The sequence below is a fragment of the Euleptes europaea genome, chromosome 2 (assembly GCF_029931775.1).
Source record: "Euleptes europaea isolate rEulEur1 chromosome 2, rEulEur1.hap1, whole genome shotgun sequence".
NCBI classification, from domain to species: Eukaryota; Metazoa; Chordata; class Lepidosauria; order Squamata; family Sphaerodactylidae; genus Euleptes; species Euleptes europaea.
In genome coordinates this window covers 115,268,011-115,292,421 of record NC_079313.1, presented here as the reverse complement: position 1 = coordinate 115,292,421, position 24,411 = coordinate 115,268,011, and the positions used below count along the sequence as shown (strand labels likewise).

Below are 24,411 nucleotides of genomic sequence, written 5' to 3'. Positions count from 1 at the left end.
TAGTTTCAGCAAGTCCTGAAGAGGCCCTCTGCTTGCTGGGAGAGGTTCAACCTGCTTGCCCAGTTGCAAACCTTACGCATGCACCTGTCCCAGAGCCGCAGTCGGCAATGGGCTGCCGATTCGTCCCATGATGAACAGTTAACAAAATTGCTACTGCTCTCCCAAAAGAGGAGGGGGAAGGAAGGGAGAAGAAGCCGAGCTGAGCAGCGTGCGCTAGTGGGTGAGATGATTAAAGATTAACCCCCATGGCCTCCTGCCTCCACCCCTCTAGGTAGTATAGGCCTTGAAGCTCCACAGATCTTTTCAGAGGAATATTTGAAATAAAAGCCAACAGATAGGGGGACGCCAGCAAAATCCGTTTGGAGAGGTTGCGGGGCCAATAACCTCTGGCTGCAGAATCGCTGCAATCCGGCCCCGTGTTTGCGGATGATAATGCGCCTTTCCAAAGCCCTGATAGACATGGAGATGGCAGATTACAGCGCAGCTTTAGACCCAGCTTACACTACTCTGGAGTTTGAGAACATGCAAGTCCTGGCAATAGGCAATGGTAAGTCGCAAAGCGGAGTTTTATTCTTCTCTGTTGATGTTAGAAGGGCAAAGCAGCCAGAATTCAGAGATGCGTTTGTTCAGGGGAACTGGACGGTGTGGCGGATTCATCCTTTCTCGTACTGTTTCTTTGTGACACAAGGCAAACCTGAAAGGGGCCATGTCAGAGGAGGTTCTCCAGACTAATACCTTTTACCCATTTACAGCAAGTTTTTTTGTTTGTTTGACTAGTGCTCTACTTGGCATGCACTGGCTAACATTTCCAGGGATGGGTGCGGTACAGAAATATTATAGGTCTTCTTCTCTCACGCTGCATATCTGGGCTGTGAACGCAGAGAAATAAACCTGGAACGTGGAATGGATGGTGAGTTCTAAAGGCAAAGGGAAAATATTTAGACTATGACTGCTATTGGGTCAATGGTGGGAAATGTAGAAACATCTGCAGTTCTAAGAGCTATTAGGGACTGAAATTACACATTGACAGTCTAGCAGAAATCTCTGTCATTCCTGGTGCTGCACACCATGGGAGATTGCAATTTAAATTAATCTGGTTCCGGATCGTAAGACCAACATTTTAAAGGGTGCCACTATATGGTAATTTCAGACAGACATATATATGTGCTTTTTGAAAGCACATTAGGTTAGTAACTCCTCCAACAACTCTGTAGGGAAGTCCTGTGTTATTATCCTCATATGGCTGGTAGACGGCAGAAGCTAAGAGACCATGGCTTGCCTAAGCCTACCTGGTGAATTAGAGGCTAAGGTGAAATTTGGACCAGGAACTTCTTCCCTCGCTGTTCACAGATGCAACATCATGTGCGGTTCTCCCATGGTCTTGCCACATTTGTGAGCAGCATGGTGAGGAAATTTTGGTGGTCACTTTTATAGCTTGCCTTTAGTCTGATGTGACTCAAAGCAGGAGTGGGGAATTAGCCCAAAAGGAAGCCCCCCTTCTCAATACCTTCATCTTGTTATATAGACCGGAGTGGAGAAACACAGTAGACAAGTAATTCTGGCCTCCTAACAGATCATCCTATCTGGAGCAGTATAGCGCTGTTTGATTTGAACCTTTTGGGGAATTACTTTTTCTCACAAGGTCAAAGAACATTCTTTGGCGTGTTTATTTCAGGTTCTCTAAACAGCAGATGGACACCTAATTTTAATTCTTAACCGTGCCCTTTGGTCTATTGCTTATGAACATCTTCTGGTCTTCCCTATGGGCCTTTACATCTAGAAAGCTTATCACTGATTATTTGTATACTTCAGCTGTAACTATTTAGTAAATTCTGTACCTGTTTCCCAAAGATGGTTTCCAGTGTGTCTGTATACCATATATGGAATTTTGTACCTGGTGATGATGTCTGCTTGTTACTTGTATTTGTTTCGGCTGGCACACTGTATTCTGCTTAACTTAGTTTGGGATTACTTATTTTTATCTATTTAATTATTTACTTCATTTACACCCGGCATTTCCCTCCAGTGGGGACTCAAAGTAGCTTACATTGTTGTCTTCTCCTCCATTTTATCCTTACAACAACCCTGTGAGGTAGGTTAAGCTAAGATGTCTGACTGGGCCAAGGTCTCCCAGCAAATTTCCATATCAGAGTGCATATTCGAACCAAGATCCTAGTCTACTACTCTTTTCATTATATCACACTTGCTCTTATCTGACTGCTAGCTGGTACTGAATGTTGTGAATATTTTAGTATTTGGGGAATCAGGTGTTTTGGGACAAGAAAAGCTCATGTGTTTATGACGAATGTGTATTGTAGAGAAACGTTTCAAAATATCTCATGATTGGTCATGCCACCAGACCGTATGGAAATATTAGCCGGTTTGCCCACTATCTCACCCTGGCGGTGGACACATCTACATTTGAAATGTAAAACTATTTTAAGCCTGACGTAGCTGCTAAACACAGGAGCCTGGGAATTGTAGTTTTATGGCAAAAGACATCTCAGCACTTTGAAAAAGTGTAATTCATAGAGTTCTTTGGAGAGCAGTTTGTATAGGCTTAGCAGCACGGGAAGGGCCGTGGCTCAGTGGTTGAGCCTCTGCTTGGCATGCAGAAGGTCCCAGGTTCAGTCCCCGGCATCTCCATTTAAAGGGACTAGGAGAGTAGGTGATGTGAAAGACCTCTGCCTGAGACCCTGGAGAGCCACTGCCGGTCTGAGTAGACAATACTGACTTTGATGGACCAAGGGTCTGATTCAGTATAAGGCAGCTCCATGTGTTCATATGTATATGTTCAGTTTCAAATGTGGATGTCTGCTATGAAGCCCTTGATCCCTGCATAAAGCCTATTCATTCTCTTATGCCAAATAATGGAATTTCTGTTGTTTTCTTGGAAGATTACAAGAGTGTACATCTTCCCTTTTGGAAAGATTTGGACTTGTAAAATATCAAAAGTAGATTTTTCCTATTACAACAGTTTATGGGTTCTTATACTTATTTACTTCATTTATATACTGCTTTTCTTCCCAAAGGGGACCCAAAGTGGCTTACATCATTCTCTTCCATTTTATCCTCACAACAGTCCTGTGAGGTATGTTAGGCTGAGAGCATGTGACTGCCCCAAGGTCACCCAGCAAGTTTCCATGGCAAAGTGGGGATTCGAACCTGGGTTTCCAAGATCCTAGTTTGACACTCTAAGCAATACACCACATTGGCTGTCAGGGCTTTGGGCATATTATGTTGTAATATAAAAATATAAAATATTAATAATATTAAAAAATATATAAAAAATTATATAAAAATATAAAATAGTGAGGAAGATTGGTTCTTGTAGGTTATCCGGGCTGTGTGACCGTGGTCTTGGTATTTTCTTTCCTGACGTTTCGCCAGCAGCTGTGGCAGGCATCTTCAGAGGAGTAACACTGAAGGACAGTGTCTCAACAGTGTCCTTCAGTGTTACTCCTCTGAAGATGCCTGCCACAGCTGCTGGCGAAACGTCAGGAAAGAAAATACCAAGACCACGATCACACAGCCCGGATAACCTACAAGAACCAATGAACGTGAAAGCCTTCGACAATATAATGAGGAAGATGTTTGCCATGTTTATCAAAAAGTGTTAGCTAGCCTAGTCATATCATCTATTTTCTTCGACCCCTGTAACTGTCTCTTCCCCTGTCATGGACATCCAGAGGACATGACTCATAGGTATATAAATGGTCTCATGGCACTGGACCTGTCTGTTACATGGGACCATCTTTGCCTCAGCTATTGCATGCAGTTTGATTGCTCTGAGCCATTCCAAGCCTAGACATCGAGTCTTCCAGTTTTCATTGACTGAGCCAATCCAAACACTCCTTCAGAAAACCAGCACAATCAAAGTCGCTGCATATTAAAGTCTGCAGTTTTGCCAAATACCACCTTGGGAAATTGCATTCCATCTTAAAAAGAAAAAGTTCCCCACCCTTTTATAACATTACTAACTTAGCGCTTATTATAAAGCTTCTGTAAAGATTGCAAAAGGCTTTTTTAAATATTTGTCTCACAAACTTGCGACAGCAAGGCAAAACTTCTATCCTGCATTTTCTGTATTCTCTTTTCTATATTGCCATTTTCCTGATGTTGTTTCTGATTTAATATTCTGCACCAGTAGTAGGTGATTAACAAAAGGGAGGAGTAAAAAGAAAGTGAATCAAAGTCTTGGACAGGTATTAGCATTTCAAAGAACTAGAGGCAGTATTGTGAATATTCTCTCTTCTACTTTCTGTATGTACACCGAGGTATCATCTGTACCACTGGAAGGCCTGTGTGGACATTTAGGGGTGGCTGTGGACATACCTGTTGGAAAATGCCCATGATGAGGAATAGGTTCTTCCCTTCACCCCACTCTATGGAGTTTTGGAACGATTTAAATGATTATGAGTCCAATTCTGTCAAGGTCTACTCAATGGCGTTTACTCCAAGGAAAGTGATTTTAAGATTGCACTGTAAGGCCGCAATCCTAACCATACTTACTAGAGAGTAAATCCATTGAACTCAGTGGGATTTACTTCTCAATATGCGTGTTTGTAAAGCTGTGATCATTAAAGGATTAGCAATGCAATAGGCTTAAAATGGCGTAACTGTGCACAGAGCTGTTAAATTGTTTTCAACATGAAAGTAAAGCAGGACCACCTGGCTAGAGTTGCCAGCGTCCAAGTACTAGCTGGAGATTTGCTATTACAACTGATCTCCAGCTGATAGAAATCAGTTCACCTGGAGAAAATGGCCACTTTGGCAATTGGACTCTATGGCATTGAAGTCCCTCCCCTCCCCAAACCCTGCCTCCTCAGGCTCCGCCCCAAAAACCTCCCACCGATGGTGAAGAGGGACCTGGCAACCCCAGGCCTGGCTCCTATTCCCCACCACCACTCCTGTGGCCGGTGGGAGAAAAATAGTGTGTGGGAGGGGAAACAGAGTCAGCGGGCAGAAGCAGGCTCTCTGACAGGGGGAAGCAATCCGTGTGCATAGCGCATAAGCGCAATGATGCCACTTCTGGGTTTACCCTGGAAGCATTGGCATTGTGATGGAAATGCTCTAGCATTATCCCCCCAAATCTCTATGGCTTCCATAGAGTTTATGGAGGACAGTGCTAGAATTCCCTCACGATGCCGGCGCTTCTGGGGTAAACCCAGAAGTGATGGCATCGTACCCCGCGTGAGGATCGGCCCCTGCCCCGTCTCCATGAAGCTCGCAGTGGCTAGTGGGAACCTGGCAACCCTGGGGGAAAGCCATCAGCAACAGCAGTCCTCTCTAGAAATTACTGGAAACTCAATGGTTTTACCATAGAGTTTCCTGTTATTTCTAGAGGTATATGATGTCACTTATGAGTTTCTCCTGGCAGTTACATAGCACCGTCACCAGCCGCACCCCCCATGTTCCCCCTAGTGTTTTTACTTGTCCACAAATCATCAATTATTATTTACGGCAGCATAAGCGCTCCCTACCAGACAACCAACACCTCTGAGGGAACTAGTTTACACTGAGAAAAGGGTATGAGTTGAAGGGTTACCCTTTCCCAGCATATGATTTGGATCAAAATTTACAGAAGTTTAAAGAGATAGGAAATCTGATCGCAGATCATCTAGTGGGACCCTTAAAGTGCTTAATTTTTCTTGCATTGTTCCTATAGTTAGGGTTACCAGCTCCAGGTTGGGAAATACCTGGAGATTTTGGGGGTGGAGCCTGAGGAGGGTGGGGTTGGGGGAGGGGGGGACTTCAATGGGGTATAAACCGTCCAAAGCGGCCATTTTCCCCAGGTGAACTGATCTCTGTTGCCTGGAGATGAGTTTTAATAGAGGGAAATCAACAGCCACCAAGTAGAAGTTGGCAACCCTTCCTATAGTACTGGTACAATATTTGTTTTAGTAATTTGTTATGAAAACCTGAGAATGGGTCTGCTGCATCAAAATGACAGAATTCCCTCCCCAGGGAGATTCATTTGCCCCCTCTGTCACTGTCTTCTGCCAATGGATAATAGGGTTGTCAGCTCTGGGTTGGGATAATTTCTGGAGATTTGGAAGCGGAGCCTGGGGAAGACAGGGTTTGGGAATGGAAGGAACCTCAACAGGGTATAATACCATAGAGTCCACCCTCCAAATTACCCATTTGTTCCAGGCGAACTGATTTCGGTAGTCTGGAGATCATTTGTAATTTCAGAAGATCTCCAAGACTTACCTGGAGGTTGGAAAGCATACCCGTAGGGACAACCTCCACCCCAGAGCAGCATCGGGAGAAAAATAAATTTTAAAAGTCCATCAGCCCAGTATCGGTTTTGTAATCTCACTGAGGTCAGTCCTCTCTAGGAATCACCAGAAAGGCTATGGTTTTACCATAATTAAAAAAAAATATTCTATGAATAGAAACTACCCCCATATCACCCACCCCCCATCTCCTGCTGGTTGCCAGGCAATGGAGGGGAATATTTTTCTGTTTTGTTTTCTGTTTTGTTTGGTGTTCCTTCAGTGACACTCATTGACCTCCCTTCCCATGTTTGTGATAATGTGTTTGTGGTTTGTTGAATTGCTTTGTTTTATTTGTATGTATATGTATATCTATCTATCTATCTATCTATCTATCTATCTATCTATCTATCTATCTATCTATCTATCTATCTATCTATCTATCTATCTATCATAGAGTTGGAAGGGACCACCAGTCCATCCCCCTGCACAATGCAGGAAATTCACAACTACCTCCCCCCCACCCCCAGTGACCCCCTACTCCACGCCCATAAGTTGGCGAAACCCCCCCCCCCCAAAAAAAAACCCCTCCAGGATCTCTGGCCAGTCTGGCCTGGGGGGGCGGAAATTGCTTCCTGACCCGAAATTGGTGATTGGCACTACACTGGGCATGCAAGAAAGGGCCCCAGAGCCAAACACTGTTGCAGACCTTCCTGCCCTCCCTCTCATGATCTGCCGATGGTCATAAAATCAGCATTGCTGACATATGGCCATCTAGTCTCTGCTTAAAAACCTCCAGTGGAAAATATATACATATGTATGTATGCATGTATTTTAAAATTTGTTTTAATGTTTGACTGTTTGTTGCCTTGGGAAGAGAGACTTCATGGGATGTTATTTACCAGGTGATGTCATTTACCTCCATGCCCTCGAAACAGTCAGCTGCCTATTTGCATACATAAAGCCTCTGTTAAAGACACAGGAAACTTTTTTGCCAGGTCTTTTGGCAACCCCTGGTGGATGGGGGAAGGGAGGGACCTCAGCAGGGTATAATGCCATAGTGTCCAACCTCCAAGGCAGCCATTTTCTCCAGGGAAATGGATCTCTGTGGTCTGGAGATCAGTCATAATTCTGGGATGTTTCCAGGCCCCACCTGGGGGTTGGGGAAACTTAAAATGTGGCATCATTGTGCTGCGCATACCCCTATCCTGGCCCGTATTGATTGCTGTGGTTGAGGTGGGACTAGGGTTGCCAGGTCCCTCTTCGCCACCGGCGGGAGGTTTTTGGGGTGGAGCCTGAGGAGGGCGGGGTTTGGGGAGGGGAGGGACTTCAATGCCAGAGAGTCCAATTGCCAAAGTGGTCATTTTTCACCAGGTGAGCTGATCTCTATTGGCTGGAGATCAGTTGTAATAGAGGGAGATCTCCAGCTAGCACCTGGAGATTGGCAACCCTAGGTGGGACAATGCAAAGCATGTAGTATTCAGTAAAGCATTTTGAGTGGGAAGGGGGGGGGGAGATAATGAGGTATCCATTAGTTGACCCAACCAGGTTTTCTGTTGGTAAAAGGCTATGCTGGGGATCATGGGACCCTCGTGGACAAAAGCCATGTGAGATGAAGGCTGCAGGAAGGATGGGAACTGGGCGAGACTTTGCAAACAAGCTGGCTGGATCCAGCCCCATCTCTTTTGTAACATGTATTTGGAGCCTCTCAATAATATTACACTAGCTTGTAGAGCCCCGTGGCGCAGAGTGGTAAGCTGCAGTACTGCAGTCCAAGCTCTGCTCCCAACCTGAGTTCGATCCCAACGGAAGTTGGCTTCAGGTAGCCGGCTCGAGGTTGACTCAGCCTTCCATCCTTCCAAGGTCGGTAAAATGAGTACCCTGCTTGCTGGGGGTAAAGGGAAGATAACTGGGGAAGGCACTGGCAAACCACCCCGCAAACAAAGTCTGCCTAGTCAACGTCGGGATGTGACGTCACCCCATGGGTCAGGAATGACCCGGTGCTTGCCCAGGGGATCTTTACCTTTACAGTTTTCGAGCTACTGATGCTGGTTGGGGCTAGTGCCAGGCAACACAGAGACAAATTGTGTTCCCATGGCACTTTGAAAATTATTTGATTAAAAAAATTTAGATGCCATGATTCTGCTCTAATTGTATCCTCACGATACATATAAATCAACATCAATCAATGTATATCAGACAACAATTTTTTTGTCTGGCTGGGTACAGTCTTACACATGAGATGTCAGCAAACAGCTCGTGTTTTAACTTATTTAAGGTCAAGAAAGACATCAGATTATAAATATTGTGGCATTAGTATTTAGATATCATACACTTTGTACTGTTCAGTGCATCATACATATCCCAGGAACATCAGAACTAATAATAAACTAGTAAGTAATGAAATGCCCTGACCTGGATAGCCCAGGCTAGCCTGATCTCATCAGATATCAGAAGCTAAGCAAGGTCAGCTCTGGTTAGTATTTGGATGGGAGACCAAGGAATACTAGGGTTGCTATGCAAAAGCAGGCACTGGCAAACCACCTCTAAGAACATCCAATCCAAACCATAAGAACCTAAGAAAAGCCATGCTGGATCAGACCAAGGTCCATCAAGTCCAGCAGTCTGTTCACACAGTGGCCAACCACTAGGAAGCCCACAAACAAGACAACTGCAACCGCATCCTGTCTGTGTTCCACAGTACCTAATATGATAGGCATGCCCCTCTGATACTGGAGAGAATAGGTATGCATCTTGACTTGTTTTCATCCTCCATGCACATGTCCACTCCCCTCTTAAAGCCTTCCAAATTGGCAGCCATCACCGCATCCTGGGGCAGGGAATTCCACAATTTAACTGTGTGTTGTGTGATGAAATACTTCCTTTTATCTGTTAGTCTCTTGCCTTGAAACCCCTACAGGGTTGCCATAAGTCGGCAGTAACTTGACAGCAAAAAAAAAAAAAGTTATGAAATAGTTCCAAAGCAAAAACAAACTTCCGAAAGGCTTTTAATGAGGTACGTCACCAAAGGCTCCTGAAAAGGCTTAACAGTCATAGAATAAGAGGATGGGTCCTCTTATGAAGAAAACTGGTTAAACAGCAGGAAGCAGGGAGTAAGAATATATGGACAGTTCTTTCAATGGAGGGAAATTAGTGGGTTTCCATGAGAATTGGTACTGGGGCTGAGAGCCAGCATGGTATAATGGTTAAGAGTGGCAGACTCCATCTTGAGAACCAGGTTTGTTTCCCCACTCCAACACATGAAGCCTGCTGTGTGACCCTGGGCTAGTCACAGTTCTCTCAGAACTCTCTCAGCCCCACTTACCTCACCCATGTCTGTTGTGGGGAGAGGAATGGAAGGCAATTGTAAGCCTTTTTGAGACTCCTTAAGGGTAGAGAAAAAGTGGGGTATAAAAACCAACTCTTCTTCTTCTTCTTTCTTCATAAATGATCTGGAATTGGGGGTGAGAAGTCAGGTGGCCAAGTTTGCAGATAATACTAAGTTATTCAGGATAGTGATAGCCAAACCAGACTGTGAACAGTTCTAAGCAGACCTCATCAGATTTGGGTGAGTGGACAACGTGGCAAAAATAACGTTTTTGCACCATGCAGGCAAGTGCATGGTGGTGCACATGGGGAAAAAACCACCCAACTTTAAATTTATCCTGATAGGGTCTGAACCAGCTGAGACTGAGAGGGAAAGAGATCTTGGGGTTGTAGTGGATAGTTCTATGAAAACATCAACTTAATGTATAGCAGCAACAAAAAAGGAAAACTCCATATTGAGGATTATCAGAAACGGTATTGGAAATAAAATAGCCAATATTGTCATACTGCTGAATAGATTACCTATGGTGAGGTCTTATTTGGAATGTTGTTCACGGGTCTGGTTGCCATATCTCAAAAAGATTATTGCAGAGCTGGAAAAAGTATAGAAGAGGGCAACCAAGAGGATGAAGGGGTTGGAGAACCTTTCCTGTGAGAAAAACCTGAAGTGTCAGAGCTTCTCAGTTTAGGGGGGGAAAGACAACCAGGCAGGAACATGACAGAAGTTAATAAAATTATGCACAATAGTGGACGGAGATAATGTTTTGTCCCTATCCCATAATACTAGAACTCAGAGGCACTCAATGGCCTTTTATGCCGGGATGTTGCCCCACGGTCACCCCAGGCAACTTCTTCAGGGCTTCCTTTTGATTATGCAGGCCTTTTTCGCCCGTCAGAGGTCGCCTTGCTCTCCCCACGCATTTTGCCCATGTTTTCCAGATGCTGTTTTAGCCAGAATATGGCAAATGTAGGCAAAACGTGCACGGAGAGCAAGCCGACAAGTGGAAAAGGTGTGCATAATCAAAAGGAAGCCCCGAAGCAGTTTGCGGGGGTGACCGCAGGGAAACGTCCCTGCATAAAAGGCAAATGTATATTATGGGCAATATATTCAGGATGGAAAAAGGAAGCACTTCTTCAGCCAATGAGTAATTAAATTGTGGAATTCACTGCCAGTGGCCATAATGATGGCCGTGAGTGTAGATAGCTTTAAAGGTAGGATTGCCAAGTGCCCGGTGGTGGCGGGTAAAATCCCGCCAATCCATCGGGCTGCCCGCCGACCAGCTGCGGGCCAGTGTGCAATGCGTGCATGCGCACCCGTGCGACGTGCCTACGTCACTTTCGGGTTTACCCGGAAATGACGCGGACGCTCTAGCAATCTCCGCAAAAACTCTATTGAAACCATAGAGTTTTGGCAGAGATTGCTAGTGCGTCCGCATTGCTTCCAGGTAAACCCGAAAGTGATGTAGGCGTGGGACGCGCGCGCGCATTGTGCCAGGTGTGCGTGTGTTGCGCGCCACAGCAACGCTCGTAAAAAGCTCCCGCCGATGGAGATATATGACCTGGTAAGCCTATTTAAAGGGGATTAGGTAGGTTCATGGGAAGATCCATCAATGGCTTGGCTTCTATGCCATTTGTTGAACCTCTTGGGCAACTGGTTGGCCACTGTGTGACAATGCTGGACTAACTGAACCACTGGTCTAATCCAGCAGGTCTCTTATGTCCATAACAAGCAAACCTGGAGTCGATGACAATTCGCCACATTTTGAGCATATGTTCTATTAGTGTTGTGATTGTACTTTTTACTGCTTACCAATTACTAGGTGCACAACAGCAATTCATGTGCATAAGAACAACTAGCCCTGTAAGTCTTTAAAAGATAGCATTGGAAGGTGAACTGAAGTGTTTCAACCTATCAGTCTTTGGGGCCAACAGAGCAACCAGTCTCATCAAGCCACAGCATAGTAAAGTGTTGATGTCATCAGGGAGGGACCTGATATGTTTCGCTGCAAAATAATAAAGCACGTGACTCATGATACAGACCCTTTATCTTTCCCCTTGTACCAGTATTCCAGGAGTAATTGGTGCAATTAATTCTGTAACTGCCAGATTAGAGATATAAAGGACAGTCCTCATTGAATGAAGTTAGCCATCAGCATTTCTTGTTTGCACTGCCAAGTCCTTATCAGCTTGCTTCATCCCCTCCCACCTACATTTGCAGCTTTATCCTTCTTTCTTCTTCTGTTGGAGAAGTTGGAAGCTGATGGGGAGTCCTAGATCACCCCCCCCCCCATAAACACAACTGTCCCAGATAGGGTTGCCAAACTCCAAGTGGTGGCTGGAGATCTCCTGCTATTATAACTGGTCTCAAGCAGATAGAGATCAGTTCACCTGGAGAAAATGGCCACTTCGGCAATTGGACTCTATGGCATTGAAGTCCCTCCCCTCTCCAAACCCCACCCTTCTCTGGCTCCACCCCCAAAATCTCCAGGTATTTCCCAACCTAGAGCTGGCAACCCTAGTCCCAGATCCTAGCCCAGCACTAACCACTATATCGTACTGGCTCCTCTGATATGTTAAGGTAATTCCAAAGGAGTAAACCCTAGGTTGCCAACCTCCAGGCAGGGCCTGGAGAGCTCCCAGCATTACAACTGACATCAAGACTACAGAGTTCAGTTTCCATGGTATTGTTGGTTGTGTTCCTAAGAGACTGCAGCTGATTCCACATGGAGGTTTCCTCCCTCTTGGCTTCCAAACTGCAGCATTTCTTTTTGGAGTATCCACATAAAATAATTCTCCAATTGTCTACTTTCTAAGCTTTCCCTGTCCTTGGTACATTCTTTCTCAAATCAGGTGTGGTATGATATTTCTGGAAAGAATGCAAAGTGGATTTTCAAAGGTCTAGCCCATATCCGTGCCATTTTCCTTCCTCCACCACACTAGCAGTTGCTGATTGCACTGCTATGCCACTGGAGAAATACTGAGCCCTTTTCACAAATCAGTAACTGTTGTTGTGCTATAGCACAACAATGCTAGAACCATCTCTTGACAGGCTCTGCTGCCCCTTTCACATAGTTGTTTTAAATGGGTTGTTATTCATTGCCTGCCCGATTCCTTGTAAAACGACAAGACAGCATGTTTCAGACAGCATGTTTAAATCTGTTTATGAGCTATATCTGAAGTGTTCTGCCCATTTCAAACCCCGCCCTTTTTGTAGCGTGTTATATTTTGGCCTTTTTATTTCTGAAAGTTCTAGCTGTAGCGCTAGACCAATATAGCAATCCAATGCTTTCAGCTGACATAACATTTTCATGCTGTAGCGCAATAGCAATTACTGATTTTTAAAAAGGCTTTAAAAAGCCCTCTGGTGATACCAAGTGGGGAAGAATGGAGGGGAAATGGTAACTGATAGAGGAAGGGAGGTAACATCAGGGGAAGGCCTTGGTCTTATACCTTCCAGAGTAACTGGTAACCACTGTGTGAGACAGGATGCTGGACTAGATGGACCATTTGTCTGATCCAGCAGGGCTATTCTTGCGTTCTTAAAGTGTGTACAAAACTCCCATATTGATGTACAAACGTCTCTACATTCATGGTAGAGTTCACAGGGAGATGGAGACTCCTTTCTGCCTGGATGCAGTGCAAGCTGTAGGGAGACCCACAGTTCTCACCTGGCCTTTGCCTCAAGCACTTCCTCCTTAGCCCCTCTCCCTTGCAATCTTACAGCATTTCCCAGAGAATGTAGACAAGTGCTTTGAGGGAGCTTTGAGGGAGCCAGCGTGGTGGTTAAGAGCAGTGGTTTGGATTGGTGGACTCTGAGCTGGAGAACTGGGTTTGATTCCCCACACCTCCACATGAGCGGCGGAGGCTAATCTGGTGAACTAGATTTGTTTCCCCACTCCTACACATGAAGCCAGCTGGGTGACCTTGGACTAGTCATACTCTCTCAGCCCCACCTACCTCACAGGGTGTCTGTTGTGGGGAAGGTAAGGTGATTGTAAGCCGGTTTGATTCTTCCTTAAGTGGTAGAGAAAGTCAGCATATAAAAACCAACTCTTCTTCTTCTTTGAACGGTCTGTATAAATGCTATGGATTGTTTATATCTAATGTATCCCCTGCCTTTCAGCTTAGACTCAGGCCCTCAAGGTGATTTAGAGCACAAAACTATAAAAAGCCTCCAAGATGCATTAAAATGCCAATATCAAATCCCCCCTCAAAAGAGCTGTGCAGAAAATTCACAAAGCGCTTGTAAAAATAAATGGGTCAACTGGTGTGGCTGATTATTGTCGCTCGCACGAGTGTGTTGGGGTGCCTCCTGTTTGAGTTTGTGTCCAGCTACTTCACTCTCACCCTCCATGTCTCCCTCGCTGAACAGATACCTCCCCCTCGGACGCAGCAAGCCTCAACGCCTCCAACAGCATCGGGGCCAGCGCCTTGTGTGCCATCTGTGGGGACCGGGCCACTGGGAAGCACTACGGAGCCTCCAGCTGCGATGGCTGCAAAGGCTTTTTCAGGAGAAGCGTCAGAAAGAACCACATGTACTCTTGCAGGTAAAGCAGGCGGAGGGCAACCTTAAAGTTGAGCAAGAGAACTTCGGAAACAAGGACGACAGCCAAGACTGTTCTTTCCAACCAGCGGACATGGGCTGTCTAAAGGGAATTCCATCAGAAAAACTCACTGGTGGTATCGTTTTATTCATTCTATGGGATAGGGTTGCCAACCTCCTGGTACTAGCTGGAGATCTCCTGCTATTACAACTGATCTCCAGCCGATAGAGATCTGTTCACCTGGACAAAATGGCTGCTTTGGCAATTGGACTCTATTGCATTGAAGTCCCTCCCCAAACCCTCCCCTCCTCAGGCTCCACCCTCCAAAACTCCCACTCGTGGTGAACAGGGATCTGGCAGCCCTACAATAGGATCCCTCTGGCGAAAAACAACAGATAGAAGAAATTCAAAAAAAGGATTCCTCCCAAGCTATAGTTTGCGGAGCAAGACCATTAGAGTCAACAGAGCAGTTTTGGAGCAATTTTGGCCATTTATGCATGGCTGTTTCCTCACGGTCACCCCGCTGTCTACTTCGGGGTGTTGCTTTGATTATTCTTGCGTTTTACCATCGTCAAGAGGCCGGCTCACTCTCCCCATGTGTTTCTGAACATTTTGCTGGGTTTTCTGGATTCATGTTTAGCCAGCATCCAGAAAACGCGGCGGAAATGCATGGAAATGGGCAGGGAGAGCAAGGTGACCTCTGACAGTCGGAAAATGCATGCATAATCAAAGCAAAGTCGGCGGGGTGACCCCGAGGAAACAGCCATGCATGAATGGCCTTCGTTGGCGTCTGCATCGCTCCCTAATGGTGCTCGTTTTTGCAATGGGGTCCTCATCCAGAAGGACAGAACAAGTCCCAGTTTTTGTATTTAGACCCTGCTTTTCTCCCCAGTGGGCACCCAAAGTAGTTTACAAACATTTTTCACATCTCCTTTGTTTTTATCCTCACCATAATGGTAAGGCTGAGTGGCTCAAGGCTACTCAGTCAGCTTCCTTGGCAGAGTGGGGATTGGAACCAGGGACTCCCAGAACCTAGTCCGACATGCTAGCCTAGCCTACCCTCCAGGGGCATTGCATGGCAAGCTAGGGTTGCCAACTCCAGCTTAGGTAATACCTGGAGATTTGGGGGTGGAGTCTGGGGAGGGTAGAATTTGGAGAGGAGAAGGACCTCAGTGGAGTATAATGCCATAGAGCCCACCCTCCAAAGCAGCCGTTTTCTCCAGGGGAACTGATCTCTGTCATCTGGAGATCAGTTGTAATCACAGGAGATCTCCAGGTACCACCTGGAGATTGGCAACCCAATGACCCTTTCCTCCCAGTGCTGTTTTCCTAATGCAAATCATCCTAATAAAAGCTGCTACTTTAGGGTTTCTTCAGATTGTATTTTAAAGGAGATATTGTTTTCTTTTGCAAATGCAAATGTTTCTGCCAGGGTTGCTTTATCAAGGAAGAGAAATTCATGGGGACAGAGTAGGGTTGCCAGCCACCAAGTGGTGGCTGGAGATCTCCCACTGTTACAACTGATCTCCAGGCAATAGAGATCAGTTCACTGCTTTGGCAATTGGACTCTATTGCATTGAAGTCCCTCCCCTCCCCAAACCCCACCTTCCTCAGGCTCCACCCCAAAAACCTCCCACTGGAGGCAAAGAGGGACCAGGCAACCCTAGGAGAGAGGGAAATTATAACTCTTTCTTCCCCTGCCATTTTCTTTTGGGGAAAAGCCACCCCTGAACACTTGTTTTTCTTCTGCTTGGGAAAGCTTAACATCTTTTTTTCTTCTTCCCCACCAAGGATAAAATGTTTGGGGCTGGTTTTTTCCAGTGAAAATACAAACGGAGAGAGAAGGGACCTGGCAACCCTAGGCTTAGCTCTGGCCCCTACCCTTAGTAACATTTTGCTCTCTTCTCATTGTTCTCCTCCTTGATATCGCAATCAGGCAGCTAAATCTGCAAAAGAAGAAAAAGTCCTTTTAAATAAACACAGAAGAAAAGGCAAGGTTTAGCTGAGCCCATCTGTCTGTCCCACATAGTACCATTACTATAGCGGTTTCCACATGGGGATTTTCCCCTGCTTGGAATGCAGGAAGCCCCTGGATTAAAAGGGAACACCTACTTGATATGTCCAGCATCCTGTCTCAAAAAGTGGCCGACCAGTTCTTCTGGAGGCCCAACAACAGGGCACAGAAGCTGAGGCCTACTCCTGATGTTATCTCCTGGCACTTGTAGTCAGAGGTTGACTGCCTCTGAACATGGAGGTTCCCTTTAGTCACTGTGGCTAGTAGACAATGGTAGACTAACCCTCCATGGATCTACCCATTCCCCTTTTAAACCTATCTTTGCCTGTGGCCATCACCACATCCTCGGGCAGAGAATTCCACACTTTAATCATTCGTTGTGTAGGTTGCTGCCTTCTTTCTTATTTATTTACTTCGTTTATACCCTGCCTGTCCTCCCAGTGAGGACCCAAAGCAGCTTACATTGTTCTCCTCTCCTCCATTTTGTCTTCACAACAACCCTGTGAGGTAGGTTAGGCTGAGTGGCACAAGGTCACCCAGCAAGCTTCCATGGTAGAGTGGGGATTTGAACCTGGGACTCCAAGATCCTAGTCTGACACTTTCCCTGTTGGGAAAAGCTGCACTGTCTGAAAGTCTGACATGCAGCTGTTAAAAGTATAGGTGGGGGAGAGGAAAGTGGAATCTCTGCTGCACACAACCAGCTTGGTACAAATATCTCTGCCACTTATTGAACTCACTGGTGGCATTTACATTAGTGGCAGTTGAGCAGTCGGTCCAATTTGCAGAGGCTGACAAAGAAGAAACCCCAAAGGTAATTGTGTTGCTCTCCCCTTAGTCAATTCAGCTGATTTGTGTCATTCATCAGATTTCCCTGCCCTTAAGTAATTTGTGGACTATGCCACCATCACTGGCTTCTATGGGTCTGTCATTTGGGAGATAAAACTTTTTCAAAACCTGCTTTCGGCCTTCAAGTCAGTGGATCTTCTCTAAAGCAGCTGATTCTGAACATGACGTGCATCAGCTATAGTTCCCAGGTTGATTCTGGGAAAGGGTTGCCCCGAGAAAACACCCTGTCCCTTTAATAGAGGCTGAATGTGTAGAAATGGGCAGCTGAAGTTTTCATGGCATGGAGGTAAATAACATCATCTGGTAAATATCACATTAAGCCTCTATTATAGGGACAGAACTTTTTTTTCTCTCCAGGCCGGATGGTACCCCTAGAGTTCTACTTGCTAGTGCAATAACAGGAAAATAAGACAGACAAAAAAGAAACAAAGGGCAGAAGCACGGCTGCAACACATCTTTTTTTCAGTGCTTTGAAGATAAAGATGTGTTTTCTAAGTTATAGCATGACAGATCTAGCATTGTGCTCCTTCTTTTGTGTTTATTTCCTTTCTTGTTCACCCTTCTTATCCTTTTGAGGTCGTATCCCAATCTTGGCATATCTGAAATCTACACTGCAAAAAGCAATATAGGAATAATCGCTATCTGCCTTTCTCACAATAAGCAGATAATTCCTGGTCTAATCAATTCACTCTTGAAGGAACAACACACACCCCCTCCAATCTGCTAGGGATTATCCCATCAGAATTAAAATTCACTAGACCAAGAAGCAGCAGATCTAAACAGCCACTTCAAATGGTAGACTGCAAGGGGGGTACTAACTGCATTTGGAGTTATTATCTGGCTTGTCCTTTTAAGCAACAAGCTCATTGGGGGGGGGGTGTTTATAGTGCTACATTATGCCTGACTGCACATTACATTATGGGGAGGGGGAATAATATCTTTTGAATGAGGCACTCGCTTTCCGCTGCAAAACCTGGAAGTGGGTCAGAATGCAACCTTGACTATCCCAAGTATTTCAAGCACAATAACTCTTGTTCCTAAAGTGCTGACAAAACAAAGCAACCCAGAATACAATGGAAGAGTGGTCCTGCCCACAGGCTGACAACCCAATAGGATACATCATGGCAAATATAGCTGGAAACACCCTAAAAGTAATTTTTTTTTTGTCTCATCTGAACAGGCTTCTATTTAAACGTCTTAAAATAGCCATCATTGTTTGAAGAGTTTTAATTATTCCTTCCTCAGAAAGCTGATACGAACCAGGGGGTTATTGCAGAACAGCCTCTAGTCTAGGCCACTGTTGAGGCCCTGAATTAATTCTGTTTTTAAAACTCACGAGTATCTCTCCCCTCCACCCCAGGTTTAACAGGCAGTGTGTTGTGGACAAGGACAAAAGAAACCAGTGTCGATACTGCAGGCTAAAGAAATGTTTTCGAGCAGGAATGAAGAAAGAAGGTGAGGTCACTTGTTTTCTTGCATCATTGTCTAGAGTATCTCCTTCTTTGCACAGCTTTCATTTGTCATGTTGTCAAGCAGTACTTAAGCTAAGCACGTTGTTCATAAGACTGTATCTTCCACGTCTCCTCCATTCATGAGAACATGCACCCAGGACTTATAATATATGGGCAAATTCACATGTTACAAAGACACGTCTCCCACGTGTCTCCCACGTGTTCAGTCAAAAGAGATGGTCTGGACATTCTGTGGCTGGAACTTAAGTCTGAGGGACACGCAGGCCCAGTTTGGATCAGGACCCCAGTGCATGGAGTGAGGGGGCTCAAACTCTGCTCCTCATGCTATTTTCCCAACTGGACACAGCTCAAAGAGGCATTTTTCCCCATTGGGGAAACTTATGTGTAGTTACCATTAAATGTAAATCTCCCCAGTAGCTCCCTGTGGCTGTTCCAGATCAGGAAAACAGTCCAGGGGAGAGGCTAAATGGGGCCCATACATGGCTGGGGATTAAATTCTGAGTATGTAACTCCTAGTGCTGATCGACAAGACTTTATAAGGTGTGAATTGGCCCTTACTCAAGTGTCTATGTAGACAGAAGGTATTTTTGTAGTATATGCGAGGGAAATGTTGATCAAATATGTGCATGCATAAAAACCCGGGCATGTATCCAACAATGCAGTTACTGTAATGAAATGGCACTTCAATTTGCGGAAGGGGTGACAGAGAACTCTGCTGATCACCCTCCTACTACAGACCCTGCTTTGCCCATACATTTATTCTACGGGTTCACTGACACCCAGGAACAAATAATCAGGCGGCCCAATGCATTATGGAGGAGGGGAGAAGTGGGAAAACCCTGCTCCAAGATGGTTGGATACACACCCTCTGCGTACATTTGACTGTTTGTACTCATGTAAAATATATTCACACATGCAGAGTTTGCATAACTCATAGTCTCTTGAAGCCCAAACAAAAATATATTAGTTGGTGGGGCTTTTTCCATCTTTGAATCTGGCAATCTGATTTTTTTTATAACTACTGCCTAACTTATGGTTGTTGTTTTTAATTATTGGGCTTATTCTGCTTTGGGATGGGGATCCTTGTGGTCTCCTAGCTAGGTTTCTGATCAAGTCCATGATCAAGTTAAGCTACAGCATCCAGTGCTTCCAGAACAGTTTCTGGGCTCATCTTTTGCTACATATTAAGCAAACCCGGGGTTGTTCTAGACCAGCGGTTCCCAAACTTTTTGAGTCATTGAGCACTTTTCAGGAGCGAAATTCATCACGGAGCACTAATTTTCACCTAGCACCTATATACTAAACCAAATGACAGTAGTTTTTTTCTTTCCAATCTCTTCATGGAGCAGTAGGAGATGTTTCGCGGAGCCCCAAGTGCTCCACGGAGCACAGTTTGGGAACCTCCGCTCTGGACTATCACTTTTTGGAATGAACCCTATATTAACACTACTCAGTGCTAATTATCTAGTTCTTACCCCATGGATAGCCTCAGGGAATAGTTCTTCAGCTGCTGGGATAGAAGCACCACTTGCCTCCCTTTACCTAAAAGCTGCATGTTACAATTTCTAACAAGTCGAGTCCAGGTTCAAGTTGAAATGACCACAGGAGCTGGGGCTAATAACTTCCCCTCTCCCAGACCATTTCAGTTGAACACATGAACACATGAAGCTGCCTTCTACTGAATCAGACCCTTGGTCCATCAAAGTCAGTATTGTCTCCTCAGACTGGCAGCGGCTCTCCAGGGTCTCAGGCAGGGTTCTTTCACATCACCTATTTGCCTAGTCCCTTTAACTGGAGATGCCGGGGATTGAACCTGGGACCTTCTGCATGCCAAGCAGATGCTCTACCACTGAGCCACGGCCCCTCCTGTGGGGAAACACTGTGTGGGGAGGAGCAGGGGACCCTCCTCTCCGCATGCTGTGACCTTGAGACAAATTGGGCCCTTGCAGACTTCTCTGAAGTTCCTGTGAGGCTGTGGAGAAAACGAGTCAAGTTCTTAGAACTCAGATCTGACTAGTTCATTATCTGACTAGTTCTCTATGATCCCAAGTGCACTTGGAGCCAAACTAGACGTTACAGCAGCCATGGGTCCAATCCATTGCCGCCAACACCTTTTTGGAGAAGAATTTTACCATTTCGAAATCCCACCATGGCGCAACGGGACAAGGTGATCTTGTCCCACCCCCACCCTTCACATGTACCTTTTCAAGTGCCAAAACAGCCCTGCTCTCCTCTGAACTAGAACTGTTGCCTACTGCAGCTGCTGGGGAAATTTACAGCTGCTGGAGAAATCCCCACTCTGCCAAAGTTTCCAGTGTTGCTGCAGTTCCTTTTCCATATAGGTTGGGGAAATTTGCTTCCCTCTCTCCCCACCATAAAAGCAGAGAGGGCATAGCAGGAGAGCTGAAGTCATGTCAGCTTCATTCATGTGGACCAATCCAAGGGATGAGACTTTGAGCAGACCACAATCGTGTCAAGTTTCATTCATGCTGCTTAAATTGCTATTGAAGGATCTTTTAAAAGTGTAATTTGGGACAAAGCTGGAAATTCTCTGCTAGAGATCCCGAACAGCTTTCGGGGTGGTGGGGGAAGAATGTTTCTCCCTTTGTTGTTTGACTTAAAAAAATCAGTTGCTTCTCCAAATTTCTCTTAGGGCCAGTAGGGGAAAAACAGAGGCCTCATATTATAGAGCCAGAGTGGTGTAGCGGTTTGACTGACAGACTATGATCTGGGCAGCCTGAGTTCGAATCCCCATTCTACCCTGAAGCTCTCTGGGTGATTGTGAATATCAGCGATTTAAATGCTGTTTAAAACGAGGAAGCATGCTGTGACCAGTGAGGTCTCTCCCCTAACCTTTGTCTGACAGACAAGCCCTGTAGCTTCTCGAAGCAGTAATTCCATCTGAGGCGGACAGCAGTTATCAGATTCAGCCAAGCTCTGATTCCTGAGGTGCTTCTTTGGCCTTTTTTCAACCTTAGGAATCTTGCAGCAGAAGTTTGAGCACTTTCTGGAAATTCCAATAACTCCGCCTGGTACCCCTGAAAACCAGATCCAGAGACAGCACAGTCTCCTCTTTTAAATGTTCACTGAAATTAGCCTGCTTTGTCCCAGTTGCCTGAGACATTCAGGCCATTTATGCATGGTCAATTTTGATGCTCGCTCAAAGCTTTTTTTTTAAATGCGACTTTAAAAATGCCTTTACGCAATGTCCCGACGCAAAAGGAGAAATTCCACCCCCCCACACTCGCCTGCTCTTTTGTTCCTGTTTGCACAGCCATTGGCATGTGCATAGCTAACCCGCTGCTGTTATTTTGCATGGTTCCTTCAGGGGGATTCTTCGCACAAACACCAAAGGTCGCGTTAAATGGGCTCTTTAGTAATGCGAAGCAGGTAAGCGCCGGCTTCGCAGTCACTTCCGGAATGACAGTTCAGTGTGAAAATTTTTTTTTAATATGCGGAGCAATTCAGCCTGAAACACGCTGCTCATTACCATGCAAAAAAGGCCTCAGAGTCTCCTGAGAAAGGATTTCTTCCCACCTACACTTCTGGAGAATCAGACCCTATCTGAAAACATTCACTGTTTTAGCTGCTTCCTCTCAAAGACAGGCTCTGAGACAGAATCCCTTCAGCCTCACTCTCTGATGGCTCGGACCCTATCTAAAAAAAGAGCTGACTGTGTGACAGATTTTCTCTTTCACTCCCTGTCATGTTTGGCTCCTTCAGCCATCCATGGGCCCTGGTTGGCTGTTATCCACTCTGCACACACAACAAACAGGAATAGGGGGACTGGAGACTGACAGAAAGAGGCAAGTCCTTTGCCCATCTGTCACAGTGACCTTGGGACAGTCACTCGCTGTCAGCCTTATCTACCTTTGAGGGTTATTGTGAGGATAAATGGGGAAGGGAGGACCATGTGAGCTGCCCTGAGCTGCTTGGAGGAAGGGTGGGAGAAAAATGCACGAGAAAGGTCATAGGTACCATACCTGTCTTTTCTTCTGACTGGGGTTAATAGCAGCACAAGATAGATGGTTTATCTCAGGAAAATGACACTGGTGGTGGTGGGGAGATTGAGACCCAGCGCCATGACCCCAGCCACCATATACACACTGCAGCTGCTTCTTGAGCTTAAATCACTTGGAGATCCAAGTGAATGTTTCCCGTATCATATGCTTTTGGGTCCTAAGAGCTGTGATCCAGTTCAGAATACCTCATCAGCCATGAACGTCTTGTTTGTGTGTGTGTTAAGTGCCATCAAGTCGCTTCCGACTCATGGTGACCCTATAAATGAAAGTCCTCCAAAATGTCCTATCTTTGACAGCCTTGCTCAGATCTTGCAAATTGAAGGCTGTGGCTTCCTTTATTGAGTCAATCCATCTCTTGTTGGGTTTTCCTCTTTTCCTGCTGAACTTCTTAGGTGACCTAAACCTAAACCATTGTTGCCTCAGCCCTCAAATTGGTAACATGGGTACAATAATGTTGGCCTATTGTGACTGATAGAGAGGCAGCGTGGTGTAATGCTTAAGGTGTCGGACTAGGACCTGGGAAACCCAGGTTCAAATCCCCACTCATGCCATGGAAGCTTGCTGGGTGACCTTGGGCCAGTCACACACTCTCAGCTCTGACCCTGGCTAGTATTTTGATGAAGACCTCCAAGGAATACCAGGGTCATGACACAGGCAGGCAATGGCAAACCACCTCCCACCTTCTCTTACCTTGAAAACCTTATGGGGTCACCATAAGTCAGCTGTGACTTGACGGCAAAAAAAATATGACTGATAACACAGTGAAGGTGAAGCTTAGAACACAAAACTTTTTGCATAAATACAAAGTCTTATTATTGATTCCAACCTGATCCACAGCTCAAATGCATCTGTCTAAGACTCTTTTCTGTTTGGGTTGCAACAGACAACATGGCCACACCTACGGAATTAGCCCATATTCTGCAGATTCATGCCTTGGGATTCATGTTGCTAGTTTAGATGATTATGGAATGGATTCGGCATATTCATGCGGATAGATCTATCAGCGGCTGTTATGATGGCTGAAAGGAACTGTCTTGCTGAATTCTGATCACTGAGGGGAAGGGCTGATCCCCTCATCCTGGTAGTGGGATTTGTAAGGACATGTGATTGGCCACTGTGGGAAATATGATTCCGGGCTTCATAGACTGGAGTCACCAACTTTGTTGAGCACATTTGGAATGTAAATAAGGGCCTTTAGGATAGGATTGACAACTGGCCTGGAGAAAAAAAAATCCTGTCCCTTTAATAGAGGCTTAATGTATGAAAATCAACAAGTGAAGCTGTATATGGCACGGAGGTAAATAATATAACCTGAGAAATAACATCTCATGAACCTCTATTAAAGGGACTGGACACTTTTATCCAGGCCAGTCGGCAACCCTTATTTGGCTCCACCACAAAATGACTGTTATGGGTGTTGGGACCAATCACAAAGTGTTGCTAGGTTCTAAGCAAAGGATCCTCTTATGATCAAGGCGGGTGTTTCCAAATGGTTGCTTCATGTAGACACAAAGATTATGACTCCTTGGCTCTTCTGAAGGACTTCCTGCCTCAGTGAGGTGGAGGAAGGTCAGGGTTGGATCGTTGCTTTGGGAAAGAGAGAAGTGGGCACCAGGAAACACAGTAGTGAGCACTATGGCTATTAAGGGTCCATGTGGGGGATCACTGCCATAGAACATTGGTCTGTTTCTTATGTCCCGTCCCAAATTCTCATCCTTGCCATAAGCACTGGTGTTTCTAAAGACTTAGCTTAGGTTTGTCTGAAGGATAGAGGAACCCTCTACTCTTCCTGAGCCCATTTTGTATTTGTCTGTTAATATTCAATAGAAGTTACATTAGGTCCATGACCAGCTAAATACTGAGCAAACATTTAGAAAACATCATGCCGTGACTGAGCGGAGGGAGGGGGGGAGGGATCTTGATAACAAATTGTGTAACCTTGAGCACTCCTATTAACAGCTGCTGACT

At 45.5% G+C, this 24,411-nt stretch overlaps 1 protein-coding gene across 1 annotated transcript in view; it reads left to right on the top strand.

The window, feature by feature from the left end:
- The first annotated feature begins 370 nt into the window (after nucleotides 1-370).
- HNF4A (hepatocyte nuclear factor 4 alpha) overlaps nucleotides 371-24,411 on the top strand; it is a 40,755-nt gene continuing 16,714 nt past the window's right edge. The window contains exons 1-3 of the mRNA XM_056844371.1: nucleotides 371-547; nucleotides 13,918-14,092; nucleotides 18,310-18,404. Of these exons, the coding sequence (XP_056700349.1) occupies nucleotides 427-547; nucleotides 13,918-14,092; nucleotides 18,310-18,404 (391 nt within the window). The 5' untranslated portion in view covers nucleotides 371-426. The remainder of the gene's footprint in view (nucleotides 548-13,917; nucleotides 14,093-18,309; nucleotides 18,405-24,411) is intronic.